The sequence below is a fragment of the Lissotriton helveticus genome, chromosome 2_1 (assembly GCF_964261635.1).
Source record: "Lissotriton helveticus chromosome 2_1, aLisHel1.1, whole genome shotgun sequence".
NCBI classification, from domain to species: Eukaryota; Metazoa; Chordata; class Amphibia; order Caudata; family Salamandridae; genus Lissotriton; species Lissotriton helveticus.
Window position 1 is genome coordinate 2,011,722,067 of NC_136059.1, and position 27,708 is coordinate 2,011,749,774.

Sequence of the window (27,708 nt, forward strand, 5' to 3'; positions counted from 1 at the left end):
CACCTCCTCAAGACACAAGTGGAATGTATAGCCTTCTTTCAGGCCATGAAAGACACGCGACATTAGGATACCTGAAACAATCAAAGTAACAGGAAACATTCTACAAATAGTCACAACCGAATACCTTTCCAACCCTTCCATTGCCCAGAGGAGCTTGAGGAGACTCCTTTACTATTAATCAATCAATCAATCATGGCATTTGTATAGCACGCTACTCACCCGGAAGGGTCTCAAGTCGCTGGGGGGGGAGGGGTCCGTTACTGCTCGAAGAGCCAGGTCTTGAGGAGTTTCCTGAAGGGGAGATGATCCTGGGTCAGCCGGAGGTGGATCGTGAGGGAGTTCCATGTCTTGGCTGCCAGGTAGGAGAAGGATCTTCCCCCGGCGGTGGCTTTGCGGATGTATGGTACGGCGGCGAGGGCGAGGCTAGTCGATCGTAGCTGGCGGGTGGGTGCGTAGAAGGTCAGGCGGTTGTTGAGGTACTTGGGGCCCAGGTCGTGGAGTGCCTTGTGTGCATGGGTGAGGAGCCTGAACGTGATCCTCTTGCTGATGGGGAGCCAGTGCATGTCTCTCAGATGGCCGGAGATGTGGCTGTGTCGGGGGATGTTCAGGACGAGTCGTGCGGAGGCGTTCTGGATGCCCTGGAGTCTTTTCTGAAGTTTGGCTGTGGTTCCGGCGTAGAGGGTGTTTCCGTAGTCCAGTCGGCTGGTGACGAGCGCCTGGGTGACCGTCTTCCTGGTTTCGGTGAGGATCCATCCGAAGAGCTTACGGAGCATGCGCAGGGTGTTGAAGCATGATGACAAGACGGCGTTGACTTGTCTGGTCATCGAGAGGGAGGAGTCCAGGATGAAGCCCAGGTAGCGTGCATGGTCCGTTGGTTTGGGGGTGGTGCCCAGGGCAGGGGGCCACCAGGAGTCGTCCCAGGCGGAGGGCGATGATCCCAGGATGAGGACTTCCGTCTTGTCTGAGTTCAGTTTCAGGCGGCTGATCTTCATCCATTCGGTGATGTCTTTCATCCCTTCGTGTAGGCTGGTTCTGGCGGTGGCGGGGTCGTTGGTAAGGGAGAGGATTAGCTGAATGTCGTCGGCGTAGGAGAGGATGTTGAGGTTGTGTTTGCGTGCAATGGCTGCGAGAGGGCTCATATAGACGTTGAAGAGGGTTGGGCTGAGTGATGACCCTTGTGGTACGCCGCAGATGACTTCGGTGGCATCGGATCTGAACGGGGGGAGGCAGACTCTCTGGGTTCTTCCGGCGAGGAACGAGATGATCCACTCCAGTGCCTTCTCTCGGATTCCGATGTTGCTGAGGCGCTGTACTAGGGTGCGGTGGCAGACAGTGTTGAACGCTGCAGAGAGGTCCAGGAGGATGAGGGCCGCTGTTTCCCCGTTGTCGAGCAGGGATCTGATGTCTTCAGTGACTGCGATGAGGGCGGTCTCGGTGCTCTGGTTGGCTCGGAAGCCGGACTGCGAAGGGTCGAGGGATCCGTTTGTCTCGAGGAAGACAGCAAGCTGTCTGTTGACAGTCTTTTCGATGACTTTGGCAGGAAAAGGGAGGAGCGAGATGGGGTGGTAGTTCTTGAGGTCGGTGGGATCCGCTGTTGATTTCTTCAGGAGGGCGCTGAGCTCGGCGTGCTTCCAGGACTCCGGGAAGGTGGCGGTGTTGAAGGAGGTGTTGATGATGTCCCGGAGTTGGGGTGCGATGATGGAGTCGGCCTTGTTGAAGACGTGGTGGGGGCAGGGGTCGGTGGTGATCCGGAGTGGATGGTGTTCATCGTGCGGGTGGTGTCTTCGGTGCTGATCGGGGTCCAGGCGCAGAGGGTGGTGGTGGGGGGCGTTGGTGCCAGGCTTTCTCGAGGGTGCGGCAGTTCTTCTTGGAGGTCTTGAGTTCGTCAGTGAACCAGGGGGCTTTCTTGCTGCCAGGTCTGCTGGGAGGGTCCTTCAGTGGTGTGAGGTCATCTGCGCAGTTGGTGAGCCACTGTGTGAGGTTGCTGGCTGCTTCGTTGGGGTCCGCTGTTCTGGCGGTATGGTTCTGGCGGAGGGAGGTAGTGAGCTGCTCGGCGGTGATCTTGTTCCAGCTCCTGCAAGGACCCTGTTGCGGGTGGTGGTGGGTCGTGGTTTTTCTGAAGCTGAAGTGGATGCAGCTGTGGTCAGTTCAATGGAGTCCGGTGGAGTGGCTAAAGGAGATGTGCTTGCTGGAGGAGAAGACGGGGTCAAGCGTGTGGCCGGCGTAGTGGGTGGGGGTGTTCACCAGTTGCTTAAGTCTGAGGTTAGCGAGGTTATCCAGCAGGGTGGTGGTGTTGCGGTCCTTGTTGTTCTCCAAGTGGAAGTTGAGGTCCCCTAGAAGGTTGTATTCAGCGGAGGGGAGGGCGTGCGGGCTGATGAAGTCGGCGATGTCTTCGCTGAATTGGGTGCGTGGTCCCGGGGGTCTGTAGATGAGGGTGCCTCTGAGGGTGGTCTTGGGGTCAGTGTGTATCTGGAAGTGGAGGTGTTCAGCGGCGGTGAAGGTGTCGTCAGGGTTGGTCGTGATGCGGATGGTGTTCTTGTGTACGATGGCGCTGCCTCCTCCAGTCTGGTTGACGCGGTCCTTCCGGGTGATCTTGTATCCGCCCGGGATGGCTATGGCGATGTCAGGCGCTGAGGAGGCGTTCATCCAGGTTTCTGAGAGGAAGGCGACGTCAGGTGACGTTGTGTCGAGCAGGTTCCAGAGTTCGACGGCGTGTCTGTGGATGGAGCGGGTGTTGAGCAGGATGCACTTGAGGTGGTTGTTGTTGGTGCTCAGCTTCTCGGGTGTGGTGCAGGTCCAGAGGCAGGTGAATTTGCAGGCTTGGCAGGTGAAGGGTCCATGGGAGCGTTTCGGGGTGGCTCGGTAGCAGGCGGGGTTTCTGCCGGCGTTGAGTGCATGGAGGGTGGCGGCGTCGTAGGTCTGTCGTGTGGTCTGGCGTCGTCAGGGGCCAGAGGTCCTGGCGTGGAAGGGCGCAGACGGGCTTGCCTTTGGCGTGCTTTCGGCGCACAATCAGCGCGTCCGCTGTGCGTTCGCCCTGCGGCCTCCATATGAGGGGCTGAGGGAGGGAGGAGTAGCTGGGAGGCGGGTGCGGGGTGGCGAATGGGAGTGGCGGGGCCGTAGGGAGCAGTGGCGGGAAGCGGGAGGGCACAGAAGTCAAGGGGGAGCGGGGGTAAAAAACAAAACCAACAGTTACAGAAGGAAGGGGACCATGGGGTAAGGACACGAATCACAGGCACAGTTAACACGGAAGAAAGGCAGAAAGGAAAAACAAAGGAACAAACAGCGGTCAGAGCGGGCAGAGCGCGGGGAACAGGGGGTAAAACCACAAGTCACAGGCACGAATCACAGGCACAGTTAACAAGGCAAAAGGCAAAAAGGAAACGAAGGAAGCCAACAGCGGTCAGAGCGGGCAGGGAGCGTGGAACAAGGGGTCAAAACCAAGAATCACAGGCACGATTCACAGGCACAGTTAACAAGGTAAAAGGCCAAAGGGAGATGAAGGAACCAACAGCGGTCAGAGCGGGCAGAGCGCAGCACACAGCACGGGGAGGACCACGCGGTGGCTAGGGGGCGACCTACCTGGTGACAGGGTCAAGGGTCGCTCCCTTTACCACCGTTAGGCCTCCATATGAGGGGTTGAGGGAGCGAGGAGCAGCTGGGAGGTGGGAGCGGGGTGGCAAATGGGAACGGCGGGGGGGCGGGGCCGCAGGGAGCAGCGGCGGGAAGCCGAGGGCGAGGCGGGAAGCGGGAGGGCACAGACGTCAAGGGGGAGCGGGGGTAAAAAATGAAACCAACAGTTACAGAAGGAAGGGGACCAAGGGGTAAGGACACGAATCACAGGCACAGTTAACACGGAAGAAAGGCAGAAAGGAAAATCGAACGAACCAACAGCGGTCAGAGCGGGCAGAGCGCGGGAAACAGGGGGTAAAACCATGAGTCACAGGCACGAATCACAGTCACAGTTAACAAGGCAAAAGGCAAAAAGGAAACGAAGGAAGCCAACAGCGGTCAGAGCGTCAGGGAGCGGGGAACAAGGGGTCAAAACCACGAATCACAGGCATGATTCACAGGCACAGTTAACAAGGTAAAAGGCCAAAGGGAGACAAAGGAACCAACAGTGGTCAGAGCGGGCAGAGCGCAGCACACAGCATGGGGAGGACCACGCGGTGGCTAGGGGGCGACCTACCTGGTGACAGGGTCAAGGGTCGTACTACAAACTAGAGGTACAGTAATCTCTAGTTACTCTGAACCTTTCCGGTGTAGTTCCCCTATTAAACAGGGGCACCCAATTATCTTATGCATGTCACAGTCCTTTGGATCACATAATATAACTCCTCTTCTTCAGAGGTAGTGTTAGAAATGGGCTTTCTGGTTGACTAGGGTATGCACCTAATCCAGGCAGAACCCACCACTCTAGTCAAAGCAAGGCAGTTACACACATATGCTAACCCCTGGACACCCCCTTGGCAGCTTGCAGAGCAGTCAAGCTTATCCCAGGGGAAATGTGTAAAGCGTTTATGCAACCCACATGCACCCACCGGTAACACACTGGGCACACCACAAAAGTGACTCTACACAAGGTTATTTAAAAATATCCTTTGTATTATAGGTAACCCACATTAGATTACAATCACATCAATCACAATTACTTTGCCAGCTAGGCAATTGTCATGACATCTTAGGTAATAAATTAATTTTGTCAGCTAGGCAATTGTCACACCACATTTAGTACAATAAGGTAATTCCACATAAGTTGCACATGTTATATACACACCACTGTATAGATAAATGAGCTTTGTCAATTATGCAAACCTAACATCATATCCAGGGCACTGTTACACATAGATCACCTTGTGGCTTAGGACAAATACATTAGAACACCAATATTTTGATCACCTTCACAGATCAGTGAAAGCTGGGTATTGCATTAATTAACCCTTCATTACCATCTGTTCACAAAAACGGGCAACCGTACCAATGTGGGCCTTGGCTGATGTCAGATGCAGCTCGGAATGGCTTTGCGCTATCACCAGCCAAATTAATTTCTCCAACCCCAAAAACTTACAGTAAGCACAGGACATTTTAAGTGGAAATAAAACATACACAGAGCTCTAGGAAAGTAAAGCACTCAGAACTCTTAGTGATAAAGAACGCATAAACTTTGTTGTCCCTGAGTTTCCCAGCACAGGAGGCCAGCACACGCAAGCCCTTCGAGATTTCTTTCCCAAGCAGGTACCACAGCAGGAAAGAAGAGTCCGTCTTTTTACCCCACCATAGAAGGAAACAACAACTGCAGGCCAACCCACCCCTCACTCAGAAAAGGCAGTGCTCCTCACACAGTCCTTCCACTCTTTTTCTTGGCAGGATCCTCTTGTTTCTTGAAGTAATCTAAATTTCTGGGGTTTAAGGTCCACTACCTATACCTAATTCTGTCTTTGTTCTTCTTTGTGCAAACGTCTCTGAGCCTCAGTCCAAACCAGTTCTGTACTCACTGGTGCATGACCACAGGTGGTGGAGACAGCATTGTGCAAGGAAGAAAGGCCCTATTCAGGTGTAAGGGAAGCTCCTTCCACTAATCCTAATGCAGCCAAGGTCTATTCACCTCAGCTCTGAGTCAGCAGGAAAGGCAGGGCACACCGTCACCCCCCAGTGGCTGTCTACAGTGAATACACATCTCCAGCCCTTGTCATTCCAAAAGCAAATTATCAATACACAAACCAGCAGAGGCAGACAGAATGCTTAAATAGGAAACTGCATACTTTCTAAAAGTGGCATTTTCAAACACACAATTTAAAAAACATCTTTACTAAAAGATGTGTTATTACATTTTGAGTTCAAAGTACTTAAACTCCATTTTTCGATCTGGTCCCAATAGAAAGTTATACTTGTAAGATGTTTCAAAGTCTTTCCCGTGTTAAACTGTGAGGCTGATAGCCTTTCAATATTGAAAAACGAAATCGGCAGTATTTCACTATCAGGACATGTCACCCACACCGGTACATGTCCTACCTTACACATACACTGCACCCTTCCTATGGGGGTACTTTGAGCCTACCTGAGGGGTGTCTTACATGTAAGAAAAGGGAAGGGAAAGTTAGGTGCACTTGCCAGGTCGAAATATCAGTTACAAACTGTGCAGGCAGACACTACAATGGTAGGTCTGAGACACATTTACAGGGCTACTCGGGTTGGTGGCACACCCAGTGCTGCAATCCCACTCGTCTCATTTCATTTACAGGCCCTGGCACACTCAATACACTTCACTAGGGACTTACTAGTAAATCAAATATGCCAATCATGGCTAACCAATTTCAATGACAACTTAGTCAGGGAGCACTTGCACTTTGAGACTGGTCAGCAGTGGCAAAGTGCCCAAAACATCTAAGCCAGCAAAACCGAAAACCAGCCCAGAATAAAAAATACAGAACGTATAGGCAAAAAGTCAGGGGAACCATGCCAAAGATTCAAAGTCTAAGGTCATTTCAGGGAAGGACAAAACAGGGCACTGCTGTCGGATAATCCAGTTTTGGCCATGCTATGACCAGGTCTGTAAAAAAACATAGGTTTGTACCTTAACCTACATAGTTCCAAACATACAATATGTGCAACACTAACATCCGTCTTTCCTTTTGCAATACCTCTCACTCCCTCATGCACACCAATACCTACTCCAATTCTGGTCACAAAGTTGATATAGTGAACCCCACCACACTTCATGACATAAAGTTGGTGTTCAACTGTATCACCCAGCACTGCCCTCAATATTTGATTAGCTGATTTCAGATGACTATTCAATTCTTTAACTCTCTCACACACACACTTACCTGGCAGTGAGCTTTCTATATTTTGTAACCACTGGCTCTGATAAGTCATCACCAATCTTTCCTCCTCCAATTTCAAAGTGTCCCATCTCCATCTCACCAACATTCTCTCCAGTTTCCATTTTATCTATGCTAGCTTGTTGAGTGAGTTAAATGATCGTTGCTGAAGTATAATTTGATTTGATGGTTATAAATTTGAATCCTGAGTGGACCAATTCAGTGGATGGCCATCTCAGCCCTCAGAGCTTTTTAGGTAAGTTAATTCATGTAGGAAAGTGCCTTTTTGTGTATGATGGTAACCCCAATACATTTGTTTCCCCAATGCTGATGGTTAGGACTTTGAAAGTGCATTGTAACCTGCTAACCAGGCCAGTGTTCTCTCCCTAAATATGATGTATGTGAATTGCTAACCCCAATTGTCAAGGACTTTAACCCCCCTGTAAGTCCTTGGTAAGTAGTACGACTAGTACCAGGGCATTGGAGTTAAAGGGGTCGCTAGGGACTGAAGCACTAATTGTGCCACCCTAAGGGACCCAAATAAACAGATGACAGCGGTCCTGCCATTGCAGAGTGCATGGGCAGTGCAACCTGCTCAAACTTGCCATGAATGGCAAGGTCAAAGCACTATTTTTAGTATGTGCCAGTCACCCCTAAGGAAGGCCTCCTAAGCCCAGGAGGCAGGGTGCTTCATATTAAAGGTGTGGACCTATAAGTACAAGCTTATATGTCCTTATATTGACAGGTTTCCATTATAGGCTATTATAAGTGTCCTGAGGGGCCATAGAAGAACATGGGTTGACACCCAGGCACCCAGAGGTTTCCAGCTGCTTTATGGACCCACTGAAAACTGTCATGTTTGTTGTCAAATGACTTGCCTTATCAAGCCTAACATGATTCCCATGGCGCAGTTGATGTAACATGCACCCAGGTGGCAAACTTAGAGGTTGCCCAGCTGGCTGCACCAGCCGTATGTATGTCCTGGCTGACATCTACCAAGACTGGAATCTGATCCCCTGCCCAGGGGTGTGAACACTCCCAGGAGTCAGAAACAAAGGTATGCCTGGGTGGGAGGGGTCACCTCTCTCCCTAACAGGATAGCTAGTGAAGTGGCACATCAAGACGGTGAGCTTCAAAGCGCTCATTGCCTCTGTTATGCATCCAAGCTGCCTCCCAGAGGAGGAAACAATCAACCCCCCTGCTGCCCCCAGGTACATTTGTACCTGGGCAGGAGGGAAAATGAGGTGTGCACCCCCAGAAGGCTAGCCACACCCCTAGGGTGGGCTACCTCGTCTGTACAGCTGAGGATGGGTTCTGCAATTTTTAAAAGCGGCAGAATAGAGGGATTTTGGTAAAAAGGGTAGCACTCTGCCTCAGATGTGGTCACCTTAGGGGCAGATTAGTCACTGAGGCTAGTAACCCATTGGCTACTTGCACATACACCTCTAATGCCTCTAAATCTACGATTTAAGGAGCACCCCTGGCACCAGAACCTCAGATCTGCTTGAATTGTGGCCAAGGACAAAGAAGAGACCTGTGATTGAGACTTCAGGACCTGCAGAAATCAAAGGTGTGATAATCTGCACCTTTGGCAACCACCCTGCAACTGCACAACCATGACACATCCAGAACCTCTTTCCACGTCAAAGCAATTCCAGAATTCCCTTGAACTACAGATACTAGTTCCCCGCAGTCCACAGGCAAATCACAATGCTGGAACCAAAGAATCACTGGTTATTGTGCCCGTTGAGTGATCTCTGAAAAGAAAATGATCAAGTACTTGGTTGGAAATATAGTTCTTGACCTCCAGCAAGTTTCAGACAGCTCCTGTTTTACCTCGGACTCCAGGCCTCGAAGTAACTCAAGAAAAAATTTGCCACTGCCAAGGCTTATTGGTGGCCAGTCCGGCTACCACCACCTATGTTCGATGCTGTACTTCAAGTGAACCCCACAGCACCTTCATCCTAATGCCTTACTAGCCCCGATTTCAAGTTTTTGCATCTGTTTCCTCACCCTCACCGTCTAAGCAGTAAAACCAGCAAGCCCACGGCTCCCACTTCAGCACCAGGGACAGTCAGGACAACTCTGCACCTGGGTCCTATGAGCCAGATAAAATACATCTGACTGTCGCAGCCTGGTCCTAGGACCTACATCACCTTAACCCCCCCCAGTGGTTTCCACTGGACTAGGCCTGCAAGTGAACTAGTGTCACCACTGTATATTTCCCTTTACTGCAAAATTATAATTTTGCAGTAGTTCAAAGGACTGGTTTATTTTTCCTTTAAAAATTCATAACTCTGGTTATACCTTTCAGATTGTCTTCCTTTTGGTATCTAAAATATATAAATATCTACACTATTTGTATAACCAGGTGTTGGATTTCTTTCACGCCGTGTCAATTACTAATTGTCCATATTGGTCCTCTGAACTGCTTAACACATGTTACCAGGACTGAGCTAAGGATTTGTAAGTGTGACTCAGAAGGACCTATTTGGAGTAACGTGAAGGTATTACATAGTGAGTCCTAACCAGCCTCACTGCATAATGCCCCATTTTCTGGCAATTCAGTACCTTTATGCTGGGCAACAGGAAACCCTGTTAGTTACAGTGCTACAAAGTGACAGAAGGGCATTATGAAGTACTATATAAAACAATTCAATATTTGGCTATATACACATGATCAACCTCAGCAACCAATAGACAATACAGATTTTCAGTGCCATCAGTGAATTTTACATCAAGAAAATAAACCTAATCTGCTCTAATATCAACAGCTCAAAGGACCCTACTTCTATAGTCTGTTGAATAACTGTAACACTTTTTCACAATCATTTAAACTTCCTAAAATTAATGAATGAAAACCCAGATGACCATGACATATTTTCCTCCATCATAATCCTTATTTTTAGCCCTCACACAGGTCCTTGACATTATGTTGTCCTTCATCATAACCAGCTACCTAGAATCACCAAAAGAGGTTAGATATTCTTATACACAAGATATTACCCTGGCCCACACAAGGGGGGAGATTTTCAAAGGTTGAGTAGAATTTGCGCTGCACCAGAAAACCTTAGTGTTTCGCTGTGTGCGTGTAAGTAAATAGCGCTACATCATATTTATAACACGAGGCATCGCGAAAAGCATGTGCATCATGCACGTCCTTAAAACAAATCGCAAAACACCGCAAAAGGATGCAACGTATTTTGGTGGAAGTCCAAACACAAGAAATGGCAGAGAACCTTGCCACACAACCCATTCCTGTAATGCAACAGGTAGAAGAGGATCCAACTACTAGTATCTCCATGTGGATGAGTGATATTCTCTGCTTGTAGATTCTTTCTTTCCTCTGTGTTTTCTTTTTCACCAAGGCAACTATCCGCTGATGGTGACGGACAATAACAATCTCCATGGTTGCCACAGCAGGTAGATATTTGTTGTGCTTCTCCTGGTAGATCACCCAGTAAATGGCTCCAGCTCTTTTTGCGCCTGTTTTGTACCTGTGCTTTTTTTTCTGAGCAAATCTTTTTTGCGCTGCTTCTTGTCACTTTGTGTGACTCTTGTAAATACATGTGCCTACAGGGTTTTGGAGGTTTTTGCATGAGTAACACCCTGACACACCCACTCTGCATACATTAAATCGACTTTCGCACAAAGTGACACAAAACCGTTTGTGCATCACGCTAACTTTAAAATATGGAGCAAATACTTACTTGCACCTATCTGAAAATGTGTGTGACGTTTTGCGCTGCTTTGCGTCATGCGAACGCCAGCGCAAACTCTTTGAAAATCTGCCCCAAGGTCTCTTACTACCACATAATCACACATCAGCCAGTTCTGAATTAAACTCTTATAAAAACTGTAGCTACCAACTACTCCAAATTCAGCATCCCAAATATTATCCAGGCTGTACACAGAGTCTGCTACAAACCAGTTCGATGTTTTAGACATTAGTGCCTACTAGTACTTCTTAACTATTTAATTGAAATCAGCACTTTTGACAGGCAATTCAAGAGATGCCACCACATTACGCATTTAGTTTTGGTGTCACCAAAGGCTTTCTACCCTGCACTCCAAACACTAGATGCAGCCTACAAGACACTTTTTGCATTTTAAGACATTAATATACACTACTATCCCCAAAAGACCCAACACTACTTCAGGGTATTGTTGGACAATGATATTAAGTTTATGAAGTTCTACCTGAAAGCCTCTAGTTGAATCTGTCATTCGTATATATAATTTCAGCACTGGCGGAATTATAATTGCTCCTTAGTGCTAAAATCATGAAACCCAAATTATGGCTTTTCGCTATGAATTTTGGTTCTTCTGTTTGTATTTCACTGACTTGCATTTAGTATGGATCCTGGCCTGACCATTAAACTTTGCTTTAAGATACAATCCGTAATCAACTCTCATTTCTCTAGATTACCTAACCTCCTAGCATCCAAAATGTATGCAGCATATCTTATAGCTCTCCTCGTCCTTTGTGTATACCTCCTTATTAAGAGTTGGTTCCACACCAAACCGCCCAAAAAAGCCAGGCTAAAGTTTGACTGCATCATCTTCACCTTGAAGATTCCTTATTCAAGCATTCATTAAGTTAGTGACGTATTGGCTAATCTACAAAGCTGACATCTGTAACTGCATATGGAAAATCACATCTACCATAGATTTGATCAAATCCAAGATTTTTTCAAAGAAAAACTCAGCATAATCTATCTCTGCAGCTGTCCCCACACTTCTGAAATTCTGGTGGGAGATGAAAACATTTACTTACAGATGATACCATGATCGAGAAAGTAAACAAAACTCGAAATTGGGCCTCAGGCTCATATAGCTGAAATACATGTGTTATGAGTGTAGCAATACTGCTGTTCCTAGTGAATTCTCTGAAATTGTTTACACTGTCTCATTGATACTGACCAGTGTGACCCTCCATGAGGATTGAGACTCTGATGTAGGACTTGTCCTGTCTGCTTAATGCCTCTCATCCGATTGGGACAGCACAATTGCATTCTGCTTCAGCTGGCAATCACTTCTATCAATCTTTATGTAATGTAGTCTATAAATCATTAAAAGCTCCTACATAATTTGTCTTCAGTCAGTCAGCTGATTTGGTCATTAATCTACATGGGAGAAAGGTAACATTTTCAACTCTTATCGGTAAAATCTTTTTCTCATTATTCTAAAATTCATATAAATGTAATTGTGTAATACATTTTTGAAAGCATATGCTATGCGATTATTAAGTCTTAAAAATTGCGCTACAGAATTACAATAATGAAGGATTTAAAAGAATGATGAATGGAATGGTTGAATTAATCTCAGCCACTAGTAATTACTCGGGCTGCAGCCCAGTCCTTAATTTTTTGCCCACCATGCCACCTTTTTAAGAGAATAGAAGTAAGAGAATTTGCAGAGAGTCAGTGGCTTAGCCTTGTTTTTCCTACAAAAGATGTAATTATATATGATGCAGTTGGCATTGGAAACATATTCTTAACTTAATCTTAACTTACACTTCCCGTTCATTTAATAAAGGAATGATAATCAAATAAGTTCTATCCTGCTGTGGGACTTATTTAAAAAAAAGCAACATTTAATTGAAGTTATTCATCACTAACTCACCTTATTTAAACATTAGAGGCCTACCACATAAAGGTGGCTTCATTGAAAGTGTCACTTTAATTCCAGTAGATGGGGTAACAGTAGTTACTGAGCCCATCAGAATAATGAGTTTAGCCGGAACAATGCTAGGCAGTGGTTTTTCACTGAAAGACTTCCCCTGCTGCACGAAGGAGATGTCTCTAGGTGAAATGCCAGGGAAAAATGTAACAGAAATGGACCCAGTATGTCACCTTGCCACATGTATTTACCAGAAACTCATAATTGATGTTGGTCCCTACCTTCCAAACTTACAGCCTACTGCCCCCTCGTAAAGAAAACATTTGTAATGAGAGTCAAAGTGATGAATGAAAGTGTTAATTTAGGAACGGGCCTCTGCTAGGTTAGGCCTGAACAGTGTCGTTTTTAGTGGAAGAGCTGGCGCAGAGTATTTTACCACCAAGAACATAGGTAAATGCTTGTTTGTCATTGGAACTTTAAAGGAATGTGTTGTTTTTTTGGCAGGAAATGTAACTGTATTCGTCGTCATCTCCAAATAACACAACTCAAAATAAGGAAACAATAATTTAGCAATCACAGTACAGCAGAAAATGAACACAATACATACAGTAAGCCAGCATAAAAGATGGCCACAACATACAATGAAAAACATCAACATCACAACAAAATGCACCACAACAAGGATGCACAAATATTCTTGTCAGACCTTACAACCTCAACAAATATACTTTCATGATGCAATGGCAGACGGTGTTTGCCTCAAGCAGTGCCTTACTTACCGCCAAAGACATGTAATGGTGTTAATAAAAATGTCTATGATCCTTCCCTTGGACTTTAGGGCTTGGAAAAAATGGGAAAGCACAATAGATTTAAAAACAAAGCCCAAAGCAGAGATCGTTAAGGAAAAGGGTGCTACCTGAAATGCATTCCTTCCTTTATTGCTAGATGACTCCGAAACAAAACTGTTCTTAAACAATGTCACACTCATACCAAAATCGCACACAGATTGATGTTATTGTTGGACTCAATTGCAAAAAAGCATACTTTCTAAAAAAAAGTATGTCACTGTAGTCTATTGCACAAGTTATGAAAGAAACATACCTTTTTGTGCTATTATGTCTCCTGTGGTAACTGTAGGGCAAAGGAGGACCGGATTAGGTCTGCAGCAGGAACGTACAAAGTGGGAAACACCCGGATGTACGTTCCCCCTCCTTTAAGGACCCATGACGACTTTCACCATACGAGCAAATGCTCCAATGGTCTAATGAAACCAAGAAATGTTCACTCTGGTATAAACCGTGAGTTGTTTATCACTGATTGTTCCCCAGGTCAGGGTGCGCCTTAGGGTGCGCATACCGCCGAGGAACCACCAATAGGTCCTGATGAATGCTTAGCAATTAGCAAAGAAAAGCAGAAACATATTGACCAACTTTTTTTACACCTAAATCGGAAGACAATGGTTACTTTATAGATTCAGTTTGCATCCGTTCACTCTTTTTAATGACGATTGGCCAGCCTTGAATAAAATAGTGGATAGGCTAGAGCTAGTGATCTTTTACTCTTCACTTCCCCACACAAACAATACCTTTGTTTTTTCTGCTCTGCTGTAACATCAAACGTAGAAGCACACCAGGGAGGCATTAGGACCTCCTGGTGGGACCCTATGATGAAGCATGTCACCGACCAGGTCGGTGAGTGAGGGTTCTTTTAAAAACACTGGTTTGTGCCCTGAGCTGCTTTGATGTGTCGGATCAGGGGTTTCCTGGTCTGACTCGAGTCACTCCTTTGTTGTTGTTTATTGATTTATAGGGGGTTCAGGAGTGTCCTTTCCCTCTCTCTTGTTGTTAATTAAGTAAACTGTAGGACAGTACCATTGATAGAAATGGGTGTTTAAAATCTGGATTGCAGTACCTCCGTGGGGCTATTACTAATTCCCCTTAAATCCCTAATGATTGGGGCAAAAGATGCAGAAAATGGCACTACGGCACGTAATTCTACATATAAATCCACCATTCCTAGCCTAATTTCCTAGGGCAATTTCCTTCAGGTTTGACCCGGGTGATTTTCTCCGGAAACCAAGGCAGGATCCCTGCATGTTTTATCATAATATGCCTAATTCCCCCAAAAAGTTTTGCAGTCTACACTAGCTCACATACCAAGCGAAAATGTTCAGCTATTTCCAGGGTGACTAATGAGTTAGAAAAAGTATGTGAATACTAACAAACTCTCAAGTTAGTCGGTGTGGAAAAACTTTAAGGGTATTCACCCTGGAAGGTCTACCTCCCACCCCAGTAATGAGATTTACTCTTCAGTGTTGCATAATCATCTGAAAATACTGTGCTTGTGTAAATGTATTTACCAGTGCACATACACTTTTAATAAATGCATTGTACTTGTAACTCAAGACATTTACACATGCAACGTGCTTTATGAATAAAGCACAATATTCATAATGGCCTAATAATATGATGCAGAGCTTTGTTGGTTGGGTAATCATCTCTTTAATTTTTTCGGCACCATCTATTTAATAAAATAAATCATTGCTGTAGTAAAATAATAGCCCTGATTTTAAATTAGGTGTATTTATGTGGAGGGATACCATGTGGCCGAAAGTTACTCTTCAGCATGGTATCATAATTCTGGCCTTTACAAGTTAATCCCCACAGAATGGTTAGTAATTATTTGGCTCCATTTTTTTTCGACTAAATTCTGCACAGAAGTTCATGTTCCCTGGGGACTAATGCTCAGAAATACTGTCTGATCTATGTAAGTGGTAAATGTGAACAAGGGGCTTTAGTGGGTAGGGGTTAGTATGGAAGGGGCTGAATTGGAGGCAGTAGGCAGAGAAGGATGTGGCTCCTTTCTGTAAAAGGGGGCGTAGCAGGGGCAATGCAGCACACGCAAAACCAGCAAAAATTAGGAGAAATTAAGCATTTCCCCTCGTTTCGCCTGTTTAAGACCAGGTTTTGCCTGACCTTAATGTTGGCGCTGCCCAATATTTACGCCACCCTTGTAAATATGGAGCAGCTTTAAAATCAATGGGTGTTGCGGCAGATTGCCCACCACAATACTCTTTTCCCACCCATTTCACGTTAAGTATAGCGTAGAAGGGTGCCTTATTCACAAGGCAGCGTTAAGCCACATTAAGTGACTTAACATCGCCTTGTGAGTAAGGTGAAGCTCCTATCACCACAGGAATGTCCTGTGACGTTCCTGTGGTGATAGGGGCTGGTAATTATGCCCCTAAATTTGGTCAAGGTGCCCGTTGCCACTCTAATGCCACATACATAAAACACAGTTACTGGGATTGTTTTTGTGTCTCATAAGATTGTTTTACTCATAATGATTTGCTGCCATTTTGAAGAGCACAGTTAATGTGTAAAAATGAGTATAAGAGGGCTTTTAGGTAAAGGGCCGAACATTGTTTTTGGCTGTTGCAATATTTTATGTTGCAAATCAGCCCGCCTTCCTTCCCCAAATATGTAAATCTTTTTTCATTGGAAAAGAGTATAGCAAATTAATGCAACAGTGAATATGCTACAGAGATGTACTTGATTATGTTGACTGACATGCATGCGTAGGATTTCAAGAATAGAATTCATCAAACTCATAGAAAATTCATAAAAGCAATAAAAGCGTTAGCAAAACCAATCCATCCAGGGCATAACCAGCTGTGAGATCAGATAGGCCCTGTTTTACCGGCTAGCAAAGCTTCGTTAATCTATTGTGCCTGACATACATTTCAGTGATTGCCAATTCCAGCCTGCAGAGAAAAACAAATTCCTGCCACCAGGACATGATATCCAGAGCAATTGCCAATCTTGCCGTGGTTATGGCATAGAAGAGGACCACAGCTTTTTCCGAAGGGCTGTTAGGCTTGTGGCCAAGTAACACTATTCGGTTGTTGAACCTTACGTTTGAATGTAAAAGTTTACTCATCATATCAAATACCCTATTCCAATATGGAATAGTTTGGTCACATGAGGCAAAGATATGAACAGTGTTGGCTTTGGACAGACCAGGATCAACGGGGGACCCCAGCTCAACAAGTATCAATATGGCTGTCTAGAATTCAATGGTTTAAAAGGAACCATTGCACACCTATATTAGATACATCTGGACCCTCTTAATGTCCAATTTCCAAGAGTGTTTTTTGTGAATGTATTGCTCTGTTTTAACATGCTTTGGATTGGTGAAGACTGAATTTGAGCTCTGTTTATGTATGTTTTTGAGTTACACTCTTGTTAGTTCTAGTAACCTTTTAACAATTTGAACTTGGTTTTCTACAAATTATTCACTGTACATCCATTGAATTGAATGTGGTTTTTCTTTTCTTTCATTGCACTAATTGGATAATTTTGAAACGTTTTTCCAACTATTACAAAAGTAACTGGAGGTCATGTCTATTCAGTAAAATGTTCCTCATGCACAAGTAAAAATGAGTTTGAATTACACAACCACCTGATGTTGTATTGTGTTTACAGCTTTGGACAGACATCATCAAAAGCAGTCAGAAGTATTCCTCAATCCCCATTTGGACTACTTGTTAGGTGAATAATATAGGTCATAGCCAGGGGCGTAACACAGGCCCCCGCAGCCCCCGGGGTGTTGGGGCCCTCAAGCTCCAGGGGGCCCCCTCAGCACAGCACTCTGGCCAGAGAGCTCCTGATTGAGCCCGGAGGGGGCCCCTCCATGCACATTGCAGGGAGGCCCCCTCAAGTTTCGTTACGCCAGTGGTCATAGCCCGTTTTGAAGGAATGAGTGCTTAACATAGAAATGTTCAGAGTAAGCTAGGTGGTACATCTTATATCAGTAATGGATGTTCGATTGTAAATTGCGAGATCAACTCTAAGACAAGGTCTCAACCCTTTATGTTCTGTTTCTTCAAGCTCATCATCACTAAATAAAAGATGCAAATTTAACTGTTTTTGGGGACCTTGATGAATTTGTTTAAAACCTTGTGGTAAACTAAACTGATTTCGTTGGAAGAAATATGCAAAAAATATTTTTTTCACTTGCATGTAGGAAACTGGAAGCCGATATGCCTTGTTTATTTCCTGAAATGTCGAGAGATCCCCATTATTGTAAAGCTGACCAAGAGTCATAATTTGGGAGTCGAAACAACACCTTAAATAGCTGTCCTGAAATGCCTCTGTAGCTTGGGATTATTAACGAGAGATGTAAATTGATGAAACACCATAATAAGGCTGATGAAGCGAATATTCTGCCAGACCGTATGATACTCCAAAAGAGTCTTAAACTTAGTGTGTTCAAAATAGGCAGTATCAATCTAGACCTTATCAGTTATGACCACCTGTGGGAAGATCTGGTATTCTGGAAATAAGCCCACCAAGTCCCATAGACCTGCCCGACTATTGTGCAGAGTATTGAGATGAATGCGGATAAAAAAATATAGCCAAGGAGAATGTAGTGCTACACCACCCTCACTGCGAGGAATTTGAAGATATCTTATAGCGCAACAAGGTTTTTTATATTTTCACACAAAATGTTGCCAGCTGCTGTCAATCTTTTTGAAGAAGCTCTGGTATAAATACATGTGTCATGTCATGGTGGCCGTCTTTCTCGGAATCTGCATGATGGTTTTTGAACCCACCTCCAGGCAGCTCTAACTCATTTGCTTTTATAGCGCTGAGGATATAGGGCCAGATGTAGGTGGCCCAATACCGGTCGGTAACGGACGAAATTACCGAATTTCATCCGTTACCGACCGGTATTGGGCATTTGGGATGTAGGGGAGAATTAGTTAAATAACGAATCGGTATTTTCCGAATCATCATTTACCGATTCGGTATTTACCGAATCTGTAAATGACATGTAGGAAGCACTTTGAAGAGTGCTTCTGTGCTTTAAGGATTCGTTATTTACCACCAACTATTAGTTGGTGGTAAATAACGACTACCTCTGTAAATGCTAATCTGTGCATTTACACCTCTGCCATGTGACAGACATACATGCCCTTAGGGCATGTATGTGTGCCACCTGTGCACACAAGCACTATTCAGGGGTTCAACAGGGTGTCAAAGTGACACCCTGCCACCCTTGACTCTTTCCCTATTTCACCAAATCGGTAATTACCGATTCGGTAATTGACATTCATTCCTATGGGCCTGGTGAATGACAATTACCGAATCCGGAAATACTAATTCGGTAAATACCGAATCTTAACGATTCGGTAATTTTTACCAAATTATTAGCTAATATCATTAACCGATTCTAAAATACCGAATCGGTAAAATTCGGTATTTTAGAATCGGTAAATTGTATTTACCTACATCTAGCCTTTCGAGTGGCCAGGCGAGGGGAAGGAAGTGGGAAGGGAACAGTGGGGAAGGACATCATAAAGAAAAATGTTAGAAAAATACCATCAACATAAACAAAAGTAGATTCATCATCTGGATTATAACTCAGCATTGGTTGAGGAGTGCTGTAAAGATATGGTGGTTACACTGTTGAATCCATTATGATACTGCTCATATTGAAAATGTCACTAACGTCACCACTTTTTAAATCTTGGTCACATAAACAGTCATAGACATTGTCAACAAATATGACCTTTCTGCAGGCTCCTCTATTGTAGACAGTATTCTCCTTACCTTTTATCTGCACACACACTTTGGTTCATAAATCACACTGGGCCCGAGCCCGAGGCTAGAGCCTGCCAATAAAGTCAAAGAAGTGCTAAGGGCTTTAATTATCCTTTCTGTGCTTGATCACACTTACGTTAACTTGTAGACAAAATAAACAGAGTAAACACAATGTAATCAATTATCCTATCCGCACTCGATTGCACTCATAGGTTGCCAAAATGAAGACACAAGACACTTCTCCTTGCAAGGCTTACCAAGGAGAGCACTGCCTGCTTTGTCAACATTATGCATTAATACTCATGGTCACGTCTATGTGTGTCGGCATGGGTATCGGTACCTCAGCTGGAAGGATGACCATTTTGATGATATTGCACCTGCCAATTAACCGGAGGTGTACTATGTCCCATTTCCTAAAGATGGATAAAGATGCAGGACGTTATAATTAAAAGCAATGATACAATCCATACTAACAGAAACATTAATGCCTAAATATTTAGCTGAAGTGACATATCGGGGGTCATTTCCTACTGGGATGTTATTAGCCATATTATCTACATTTAACCTATACCCTGAGACTTGACATAATGAAACAGCTGCTTCCTGAGAGACAGAGCTTTGTCATCAGAATATGCCAGAAGTGTGCCCTCCCAAATATGTACCCTCGGGTGGAATATAAGCAGATTTTTTAAATGCCCAATTATATGAATCCAAATACAGAGCAAATAGAAGTGGGGAGGAGGAATCCCTGTCTCGTACCCTTACGAGACAGGGATTCCTCCTTCCCCCTTGTACTACATCGGACAGCACTCCCGTATAGGAGAGCCTGACCGTTGGTGACATATACATTCTCTGGTACTGTGTAATAAATCATGAGCGGAACCCGATTGCAGGCATAACTGCCCACAAATATTGCCATGATACCCTATTGAATGCTTTTTCAGCATCCAGTAGAATCGTCCCGGCTGGTATTTTAGATTTAGCCTCCATGCTGAGTGTGGATATGGCTAGGTTAATATGCGAAGTGGTATCTTGCAAAGGTATAAATCCATGCTGCGTGGGGTCTACTAGTGATCGTATAACTGAGACCTGTTTATAAAATTCCATTGGGATAGCGCCCAGTACAGCCCCTCTGCCTGTGACTAATTATGAGGTAGCTGTTATGACCTCTTCACTAGTTATTGAAACGTCCAAGTTGGCACTCTGCGCATTTGTTAGGTGGTTAAGCTCAATGGCCTGGAGGTAGTGATCTATCAAGCCCAGAGTTTCCTGGCAATCGTCCTCGTATAAACTAGAATAAAACTTATGGAAAACTGTAAGAATTGATTTACGGAAATCCAAAATCGTTTTCTCATCTACTCACTGTTCTCGAAACACGACAGACATTTTGCCCTATATTTGGAACAGGCCCTGCTCCCTATCTTTCTCTTCAATATCATCCTTAACATTGTTAGTTGCCTAAATGTACCCAGTGCAATATTAGGATCCCTACTGGACTGAAGTAAAAGCGAATGCTCTAATTGTAAATGAAGGAACTTCAACCACATCTCAGTCTCCACAACCCGTTCAGTCCTGCTCTTATGGATAACAAAGTGTTGTAATGTACCTTTTACTCAATGCACTCTCCCTACAGAAGTTCTCTCCCTTGCTGCTCAGCCTATAATGAGGTCAGATAGAATGTTGAGTGTGTTTGTATTGGAAGGGAGAATCAGTTGCTGTGGATAGGCTGAGCAGTGAGGAGGCTGCTCCTGGTGGGGCACTTTAAAGGATCTTACTTATTACATCTTATACCGGTAACCAAGAAGTGATCTTGTGAATAAAGCTGGGATCCTGTTCTACATCACATGGTCTATGCATCTTTCATCTTTGTAACACAAAGCTAGTAGTCTGGCCTCTAACAAAAGCTGTAAGTACATCCCAGACCATGATAGGATTAGCAGACCCTTGATTAACACAGAGGATGTACCTCAGACCAGAGCCCATATAATTTACATACACTGCATCTAATAGTAGTTTACGATCAAAGGACCACTGATGTAATGTTTTAGTATTATCCAATTCACTTGATTTGAACGATAGTGAAAGTGAGTTATGGTCTGAGACAATCCTGAGATTGAGTTTAATTGTTAATGATGCTAAGATATAAATCGCAAAAAACATATCTGTAAGAGGTGATGAGATATAGAATGAAATGAAATGTAAAGCCATACTCACCACCCCCTGTGAGCAAGAAATACATCGGCAAGAGTCTATGTGTCAAGGACCTGCTTTTAGCCTCCCTTCAGTTTCTCATACACCACCGACTTGGAGTGCACATACTTGTTGTTTCTACCCTCGGATGAAGAGTCAGATTTACATTGCCACACATAACTATAGGCACCTGACGTGCTAAGCTCTCCCAAGAGGAAGTTATACATGGCTAGGTCATATGAATTGCCAACAAATAAACACAAACTGTCACCTGAATTCTTACAGTCCCTATATGAGCAATCAGCCATCTCCCTGATACACGCACTTTAACCCGAAAAGAGGTCCACTCCTTCCTCTTAGATAATAGTGCCACACCCCTTTGAGGAACATCTATCCCGGTTGCTGCAAGAGTGTGATAGCCTAGACTATTCAATTTATGTATCTCCCGAGTTGTAAGACGAGTCTCTTGAATACATGAAAACTGGGGCTTCAATGTACCTAATTTCTCCCTGACGTATCTTAACTTGGCAGCAGAGTGCAAACCGTCGACATTCCATAAGACAATGTGCACATCCTTCTTATGATTATGACGCATGTTATCTACTGATGAAAAACAAATTTATCCCTATGCACAGCATCATGATTAATTCATACAATCCAATAAGTGCTATATCTTTTCCTTTTCTTTCATCTTTCCCCGTTCCCCGTTTCCCTCCCCGTGACCCCCGCAGACTCGTTTTGAGACCCCCCAGCACCCAATCCAATCCCTGTCCCACTTTTCCCAGCAGGACCTTGGGCCCAACGGTGTAGGTGTAAACCAGAGAACCCTGTCGAATGGATGTTTAGCGGCACAACTGATGGCAAGCCCCCCCCCCCCGACTAAAAGCTAGAATGCAAACTGTAAATTTATTGTCACCTGAAGCCCAAAAAAAGGAATCAAAAAAAGAAAGTCCGAAACCCAGTGCAAAAACGTAACTATATAAGTCATCTTTTCCCAAAACTTGTGAGACATGAATTAGCCCTAAACCCAGAGCAGTAGGATTCTAAAGGGAAGAGCCGATATCAAGAACAGTTTGCTAGTATTCAATTCTATTTTCAAAGAAAAACGAGTAGATAATTCATTCGGTATTTGACCTTCCCTATTGTTTCAACAAATCTTGCGCCTTTTCTGGGGCATGACAATATATTGTCTGGCCTTTCCAACATATCTTTACATTTTCTGGCTCCAGTAAGGAGACTGTGGTATCCAATGTTTGAAAGGGAGAAATCATCAGTCTTCGAGGGCGAAGTCAGACCTAACAAAGAATTCAACCTCGCAGGCCTTGACTGGTTTACTAGGGCAAGTCAAATATGTCAAAAAGCAGTCAAAACCTGAAAATAACATAACAACCACAGGATATCATAACATCACATTGCAGTATTGAATCACAAAAGCAAAACAGCACAAAAACCAACACAGCACAACACCACCACAAGATAGTGTCTCAAAACAAATACACAAGCATTCTTGTCATACATTACCACCTCCAAAAATATGGTTTCATAATACAATTGTAAAAGGTGTTTGCACAAGCACTGCTCTAGTTACCTGCAAGGACTAGGGATGAGTGATAAATTTCCCTCAGCCAGCGGAGTTCGTTGAGTTTTGGCCATTCCGCATTACGCTTGTAAAGCGGAGTTCCAGCCACACTCTGCCAACTGAGTGTTTTTTCTCGTGCACGGCTAGCCAACGGTTAGTTGGTAGGGGTGTGCAAGAATTGGCGTTCTCTGGTGCGATTTTCAGGTGCTATGAGGGCACCCAGCGAGAGTCTCTCAACATGGATGGTCAAAAACGCTCGTAGTGAGAAGGCTGACGCTCGAGTAAAAAATCTACTCAAGAGGCAGCAAAGAGGCAGCGCCCTCTGGTGCGCCACATGGGGTCTTTTTCACTGATTTTGCAGTATAGAAAAAGCTCCTGGTGCTAAATATCAACGTGAGCACCGCTACATGCCCATGTCCACCCATTTGCAGAACTCCGCAGAATCTTCCAGTTTTCATGTAACTCCGCGAAGTTCCACCCATCCCTGCCAAGGAACTGGAATAATGGCAGTCAAAAAGATTTTCGGAAATTGTCCTTTTCACTTTATGTTATATGGCCCTAGCCAGCTAATAGTTTGAAGTGATTTTATAAGCTAGATGCTTAATAAATAGTGAAAAGAGAGTATGCATTGTGTTTCACTGTCAAATACTGACCACTTACCACCATAAATAATTAAACAATTTCCTGGTTGTTAATATTCACTTGTTTCAATCTCTTTTTTTTACCATGCAACCAAGGAGAAAAAGCATGAAGTATTTTAAGCACTATGAAGAGATGCACAGACCATGTATATGGTTGGATCAGTATTTCTTGGCCTGACGTTGACTTCTCCAGCTGACCACTGCCAGCAAATGACCTGCATATTGTAAACCCACTTCTCTTGTTCTGTTCATCCTGTGCTTTTGAGACTGTTGTGTTTCAGATGTGAATGCACATGTTATATCTATGACCAATGTGGTATTATCTAGAGCATCTTTAGCACACATACCTGCAATCATACATATGCAATATATGTACACAATGTTCACTTGTGTTTCCCTTGTTTTACATCTGGTGCTTGGAACATTGCATGTTTACTGACCTATTTATAAAGTCATTTTTACTGAATATTTCCTTGAATGTATAGTTCTATACTGTTTATATAAATCTGTGTCATATTATATCAATTCTTGGCGATAGCTCACATTCCTCCGAACATAAATGTGCCAAATCCATCGGGGGTTGTTTACTCACATCAGTTCACTTCACTTCATGTAAAGCCAAACATGCCAAAGGGTTATTGTGATGTTGTTGTGCTATGCTATGCTAATTTTTGGTCACATCATGTGTTCTGCAATATCTACTACTGCCATTTCTCCCTCAACGCTCACTGTGCCACTTTAAAGATCACAAAGAAATGTTTTCTGGTGTGAAAAATAATATGAATTTTCAGTTTGTCGTTCCTTCATTGAAGGGCTTTTATGTCTCCTCACCCTTTGAAGGAATAACATGTTTAGCTTGGAGTCAATTACACCATAGATATGCTGATCTCTAAAAGGCTAATTAAAACATACATCTCTTCTTGATTAGGCTGGCAGATGTGGCACAATGTCATCTAATTATTTTTCTACTCAATTGACCATTAGATCAGCAGATCCATGTACTTTTTATTGGCTAGGACATGTTGGTTCCCAATAGATGCTGACATGCTACACATGCAGTCCTTATGAATTCCTTAAAAGTTTTGACAGTGTTATTTTCAGTGTTGCTAAAAAGTGATCCATTTATGGAGAGTAAGAAATGGATCTCTCAGTGTCAGATTATCTTTGTAGATATCTGTGCCCTAGCAGTACATTCTATTCTCTGAATTGAGTCATTATGAGGATTATATTTCTTTGTGACATAGGTTCCTATAAATTATGTGTCTGTCTTCCTCCGCTCACCAGAAGAAAAAAAAGTTGTCCCAATTAGGTATACACCAGCTGCTTGTTTGACTGTGGCAAGACACGTACAATAGCCATAGGATGGACTTGGCCATGGCCATCCCTCCAAGTGATTTAATCATGTTATTCGAACATAGTCTGCGGCTTCTTTTCATGAATGTACACTCTAAAATGGTTGATTGACCTCTATTTCACTGACAGTTTCTGTTTCCTTTTGTAAAGATGCACCCTAGGCAGAGAGCTGCTCCACCTGTCTTTCAGGACGTTCTTAATAGAAATCTGTGAACGTGCAGTTGTGTCAGTTTTAAAAACGATTTCAGTATTTATATATATATATGCTGTTTTCATGTCACATTTATTTGTATATATCACTGTGTATAAAGAAAATACAATAAATTATTTTCTTCACTTTGTACTTGCATATATTAGGTTTATTTCGAAATAAAAAAAATAGTAATTCACAAAAAAAGTCTGCCCTTAGTGAGTTTGGCATCCAGAATTGATGTTTTTACGTATAAGTTCAAAAAGGGCTCGAATTACATCCTGTGTTCAAAGCTGATTAACCATAGCTTCTATTAATTTGGTGTAATTTATTAACTAATAAACACAAATGGCCACGATGATTAATGTTCTTAGCTCTTTTGCCGTGTTCCGGGAAACTTTACATGTTATTGTCAGTAAGTGATTTGCATTGTAAAAAGACGTAGCACAAAGCACACACGTTAGGACCTGACTGAGAACCGAAAGCAGCCCTGGCAAATTTTATCAGACCAGCCCCCATACAGTGCATAGCGATGGAGTGCATTGAGCGAGCCTGACCAGTACAAGGGAACTTGAGGGGTTCTCCCCCCAAGAATATTTAGGAAATAATTATAAAGATTGGTGCATTCTACAGCACATCTGTAATCATATATTCAATTGTATTGGTTTTTAATGCATAGTAAAGGATGAACTTACAGTGCACTAGGGTACAGCAATCTTTATTGGGGCTCTTCAATAATTACCACACTTTCACCCTCCAACAGTGGCTCTCTTCTCTCCATAGCCCCTCTCTCGTATGTATTTAATTTGTTTTATAACACCTCTCTTACAAGTGTTTGGGGTTGAAACTTTTCACACCACAAACACATACGGAGCCAATGAATCATACATGTGTAAAACAGTGTATAGAAAATATCAGTAACTGTTCTGTGATTTGCATAGTACATGATCTTTGCAACAGGCATAGTAACCCTTTGTGCTACTTTAGATGAGTCAAAGCTTCCACTAGACAAAATTCCATCTGTCTCCTGCAGGTACATTAATATCCAGAGTTACTATGGCACTTTAATTGATGCCTGAAAACTGCACTCTTCAATGCTTTTAAAACTACTGCACTGCTTCAAATGTGCTCGCCAGTAACACTAGCAGCCCTCATCCTTTCAGTCTCTCGGGAAACTTCTGATGCTCGGTATGGCCAATCCTGCCTTGACACACACTGAATACTTTTTAACATTTAACTTTAACATTTTAATGTTTCTAGGGCTTGTCTAGAGAAATTTAGCCTCCTATAATCAACAAAATAAATCATACATTACAGAGCGGCAACTTTGTACTCAAGCATAATGGCCAATTGCCCTGGAGGATGTCTCTGAAATTTGTGTAGATGATCCTTTTTGGTGTTACAAGTAAGTAGGGTTAGTATTTTTAGACTTCTACGATATTTTAACTTAGTGATATCTGTTGCTGCTGGACTTTCACGAAACTACCATGGTACAGGTGAAGTCAAGTCATTAGCTTATTGGATAATGACTGTCTTTACAAAAGTTTGTGGCAGCCATTGTTGTACAGCTTATGCTTTCTCAGTAAAAACTGTGTTTGCTGGACAACATGAGACGCATCGCTTGCAGCTGAGGACTTGTGGCAGGACCGCAAAGCCCAGGAAGCATCAGGGCTTGGAAGCCGCCCCGCAGCCCTTCCCTTGCCTCACCGGGGCTCTACATAACCTCTCGCGTCTCTCGCTTCGTGGGAGACGCATCGCTTGCAGCTGAGGACTTTTGGCAGGACCGCAATGCCCAGGAAGCATCAGGGCTTGGAAGCCGACCCGCAGCCCCTCCTTTGCCTCACCGGGGCTCTACATAACCTCTTGCGTCTCCCGCTTCGTGGGAGATGCATCGCTTGCAGCTGAGGACTTTTGGCAGGACCGCAAAGCCCAGGAAGCATCAGGGCTTGGAAGCGGACCCGCAGCCCCTCCTTTGCCTCACCGGGGCTCTACATAACCTCTCGCATCTCCCGCTTCGCGGGTGACGCATAGCTTGCAGCTGAGTACTTTTGGCAGGACCGCAAAGCCCAGAAAGCATCAGGGCTTGGAAGCCGACCCGCAGCCCCTCCCTTGCCTCATTGTGGAGTACTTAACTACTTTCTATCTCCTGTCCCGCGGGCCAAGGGCGGGCTCGTTTGAGCCCAGACGAGGTCAGGCTGGGCCCCCCCTCTAAGTCGTCCAATATTATAAGGTTAGTGTACTCTTGTTACACGTTTGATTGCAGAGAAAGCTAAATTAACTAGGGTGGCATATTTTCAATAACTATAAGTCAACTGGACCTGTTTTAAGAACTATAGATAGAATGAACCCGCGAGAGGGGAAGGGAAGTTCTGCACAGCCTACTGGTAGTATTGTGGGGACTTTGGACCAGTTCTTAATTAGAGCCAGCTCCGTCCTTGCCCATGAGATTGCACTGACTGAACGTCGTCTATCTCTGGATATTCAAACTGTGAAACGGTCATCCTTGGGTGCTATAGCCTCTGCACGCACCCCGGATCGCTCCATGGCTGTTGATACTGCGCCGATTGATGAAGGAGGCGATCTGGGTTTGTCTGTTACTATATCATCGGAGGTACAAGGTGGACAGGGTATCCAAAATATATTGCTACCCACCGAACCGGTTCTAGTGATTATTGAAAACACCCAAAGAATACCCCCCTCACGTATTGCC

The 27,708-nt window shown here is 44.2% G+C and overlaps 1 protein-coding gene across 1 annotated transcript in view; it reads left to right on the forward strand.

Moving 5' to 3' along the window:
• Positions 1 to 25,205, forward strand: part of GUCY1B1 (guanylate cyclase 1 soluble subunit beta 1) — a 417,276-nt gene extending 392,071 nt beyond the window's left edge. The window contains exon 14 of the mRNA XM_078676976.1: positions 23,552 to 25,205. Coding sequence (XP_078533102.1) covers positions 23,552 to 23,575 — 24 coding nt within the window. The 3' untranslated portion in view covers positions 23,576 to 25,205. The remainder of the gene's footprint in view (positions 1 to 23,551) is intronic.
• Positions 25,206 to 27,708: the final 2,503 nt, after the last annotated feature.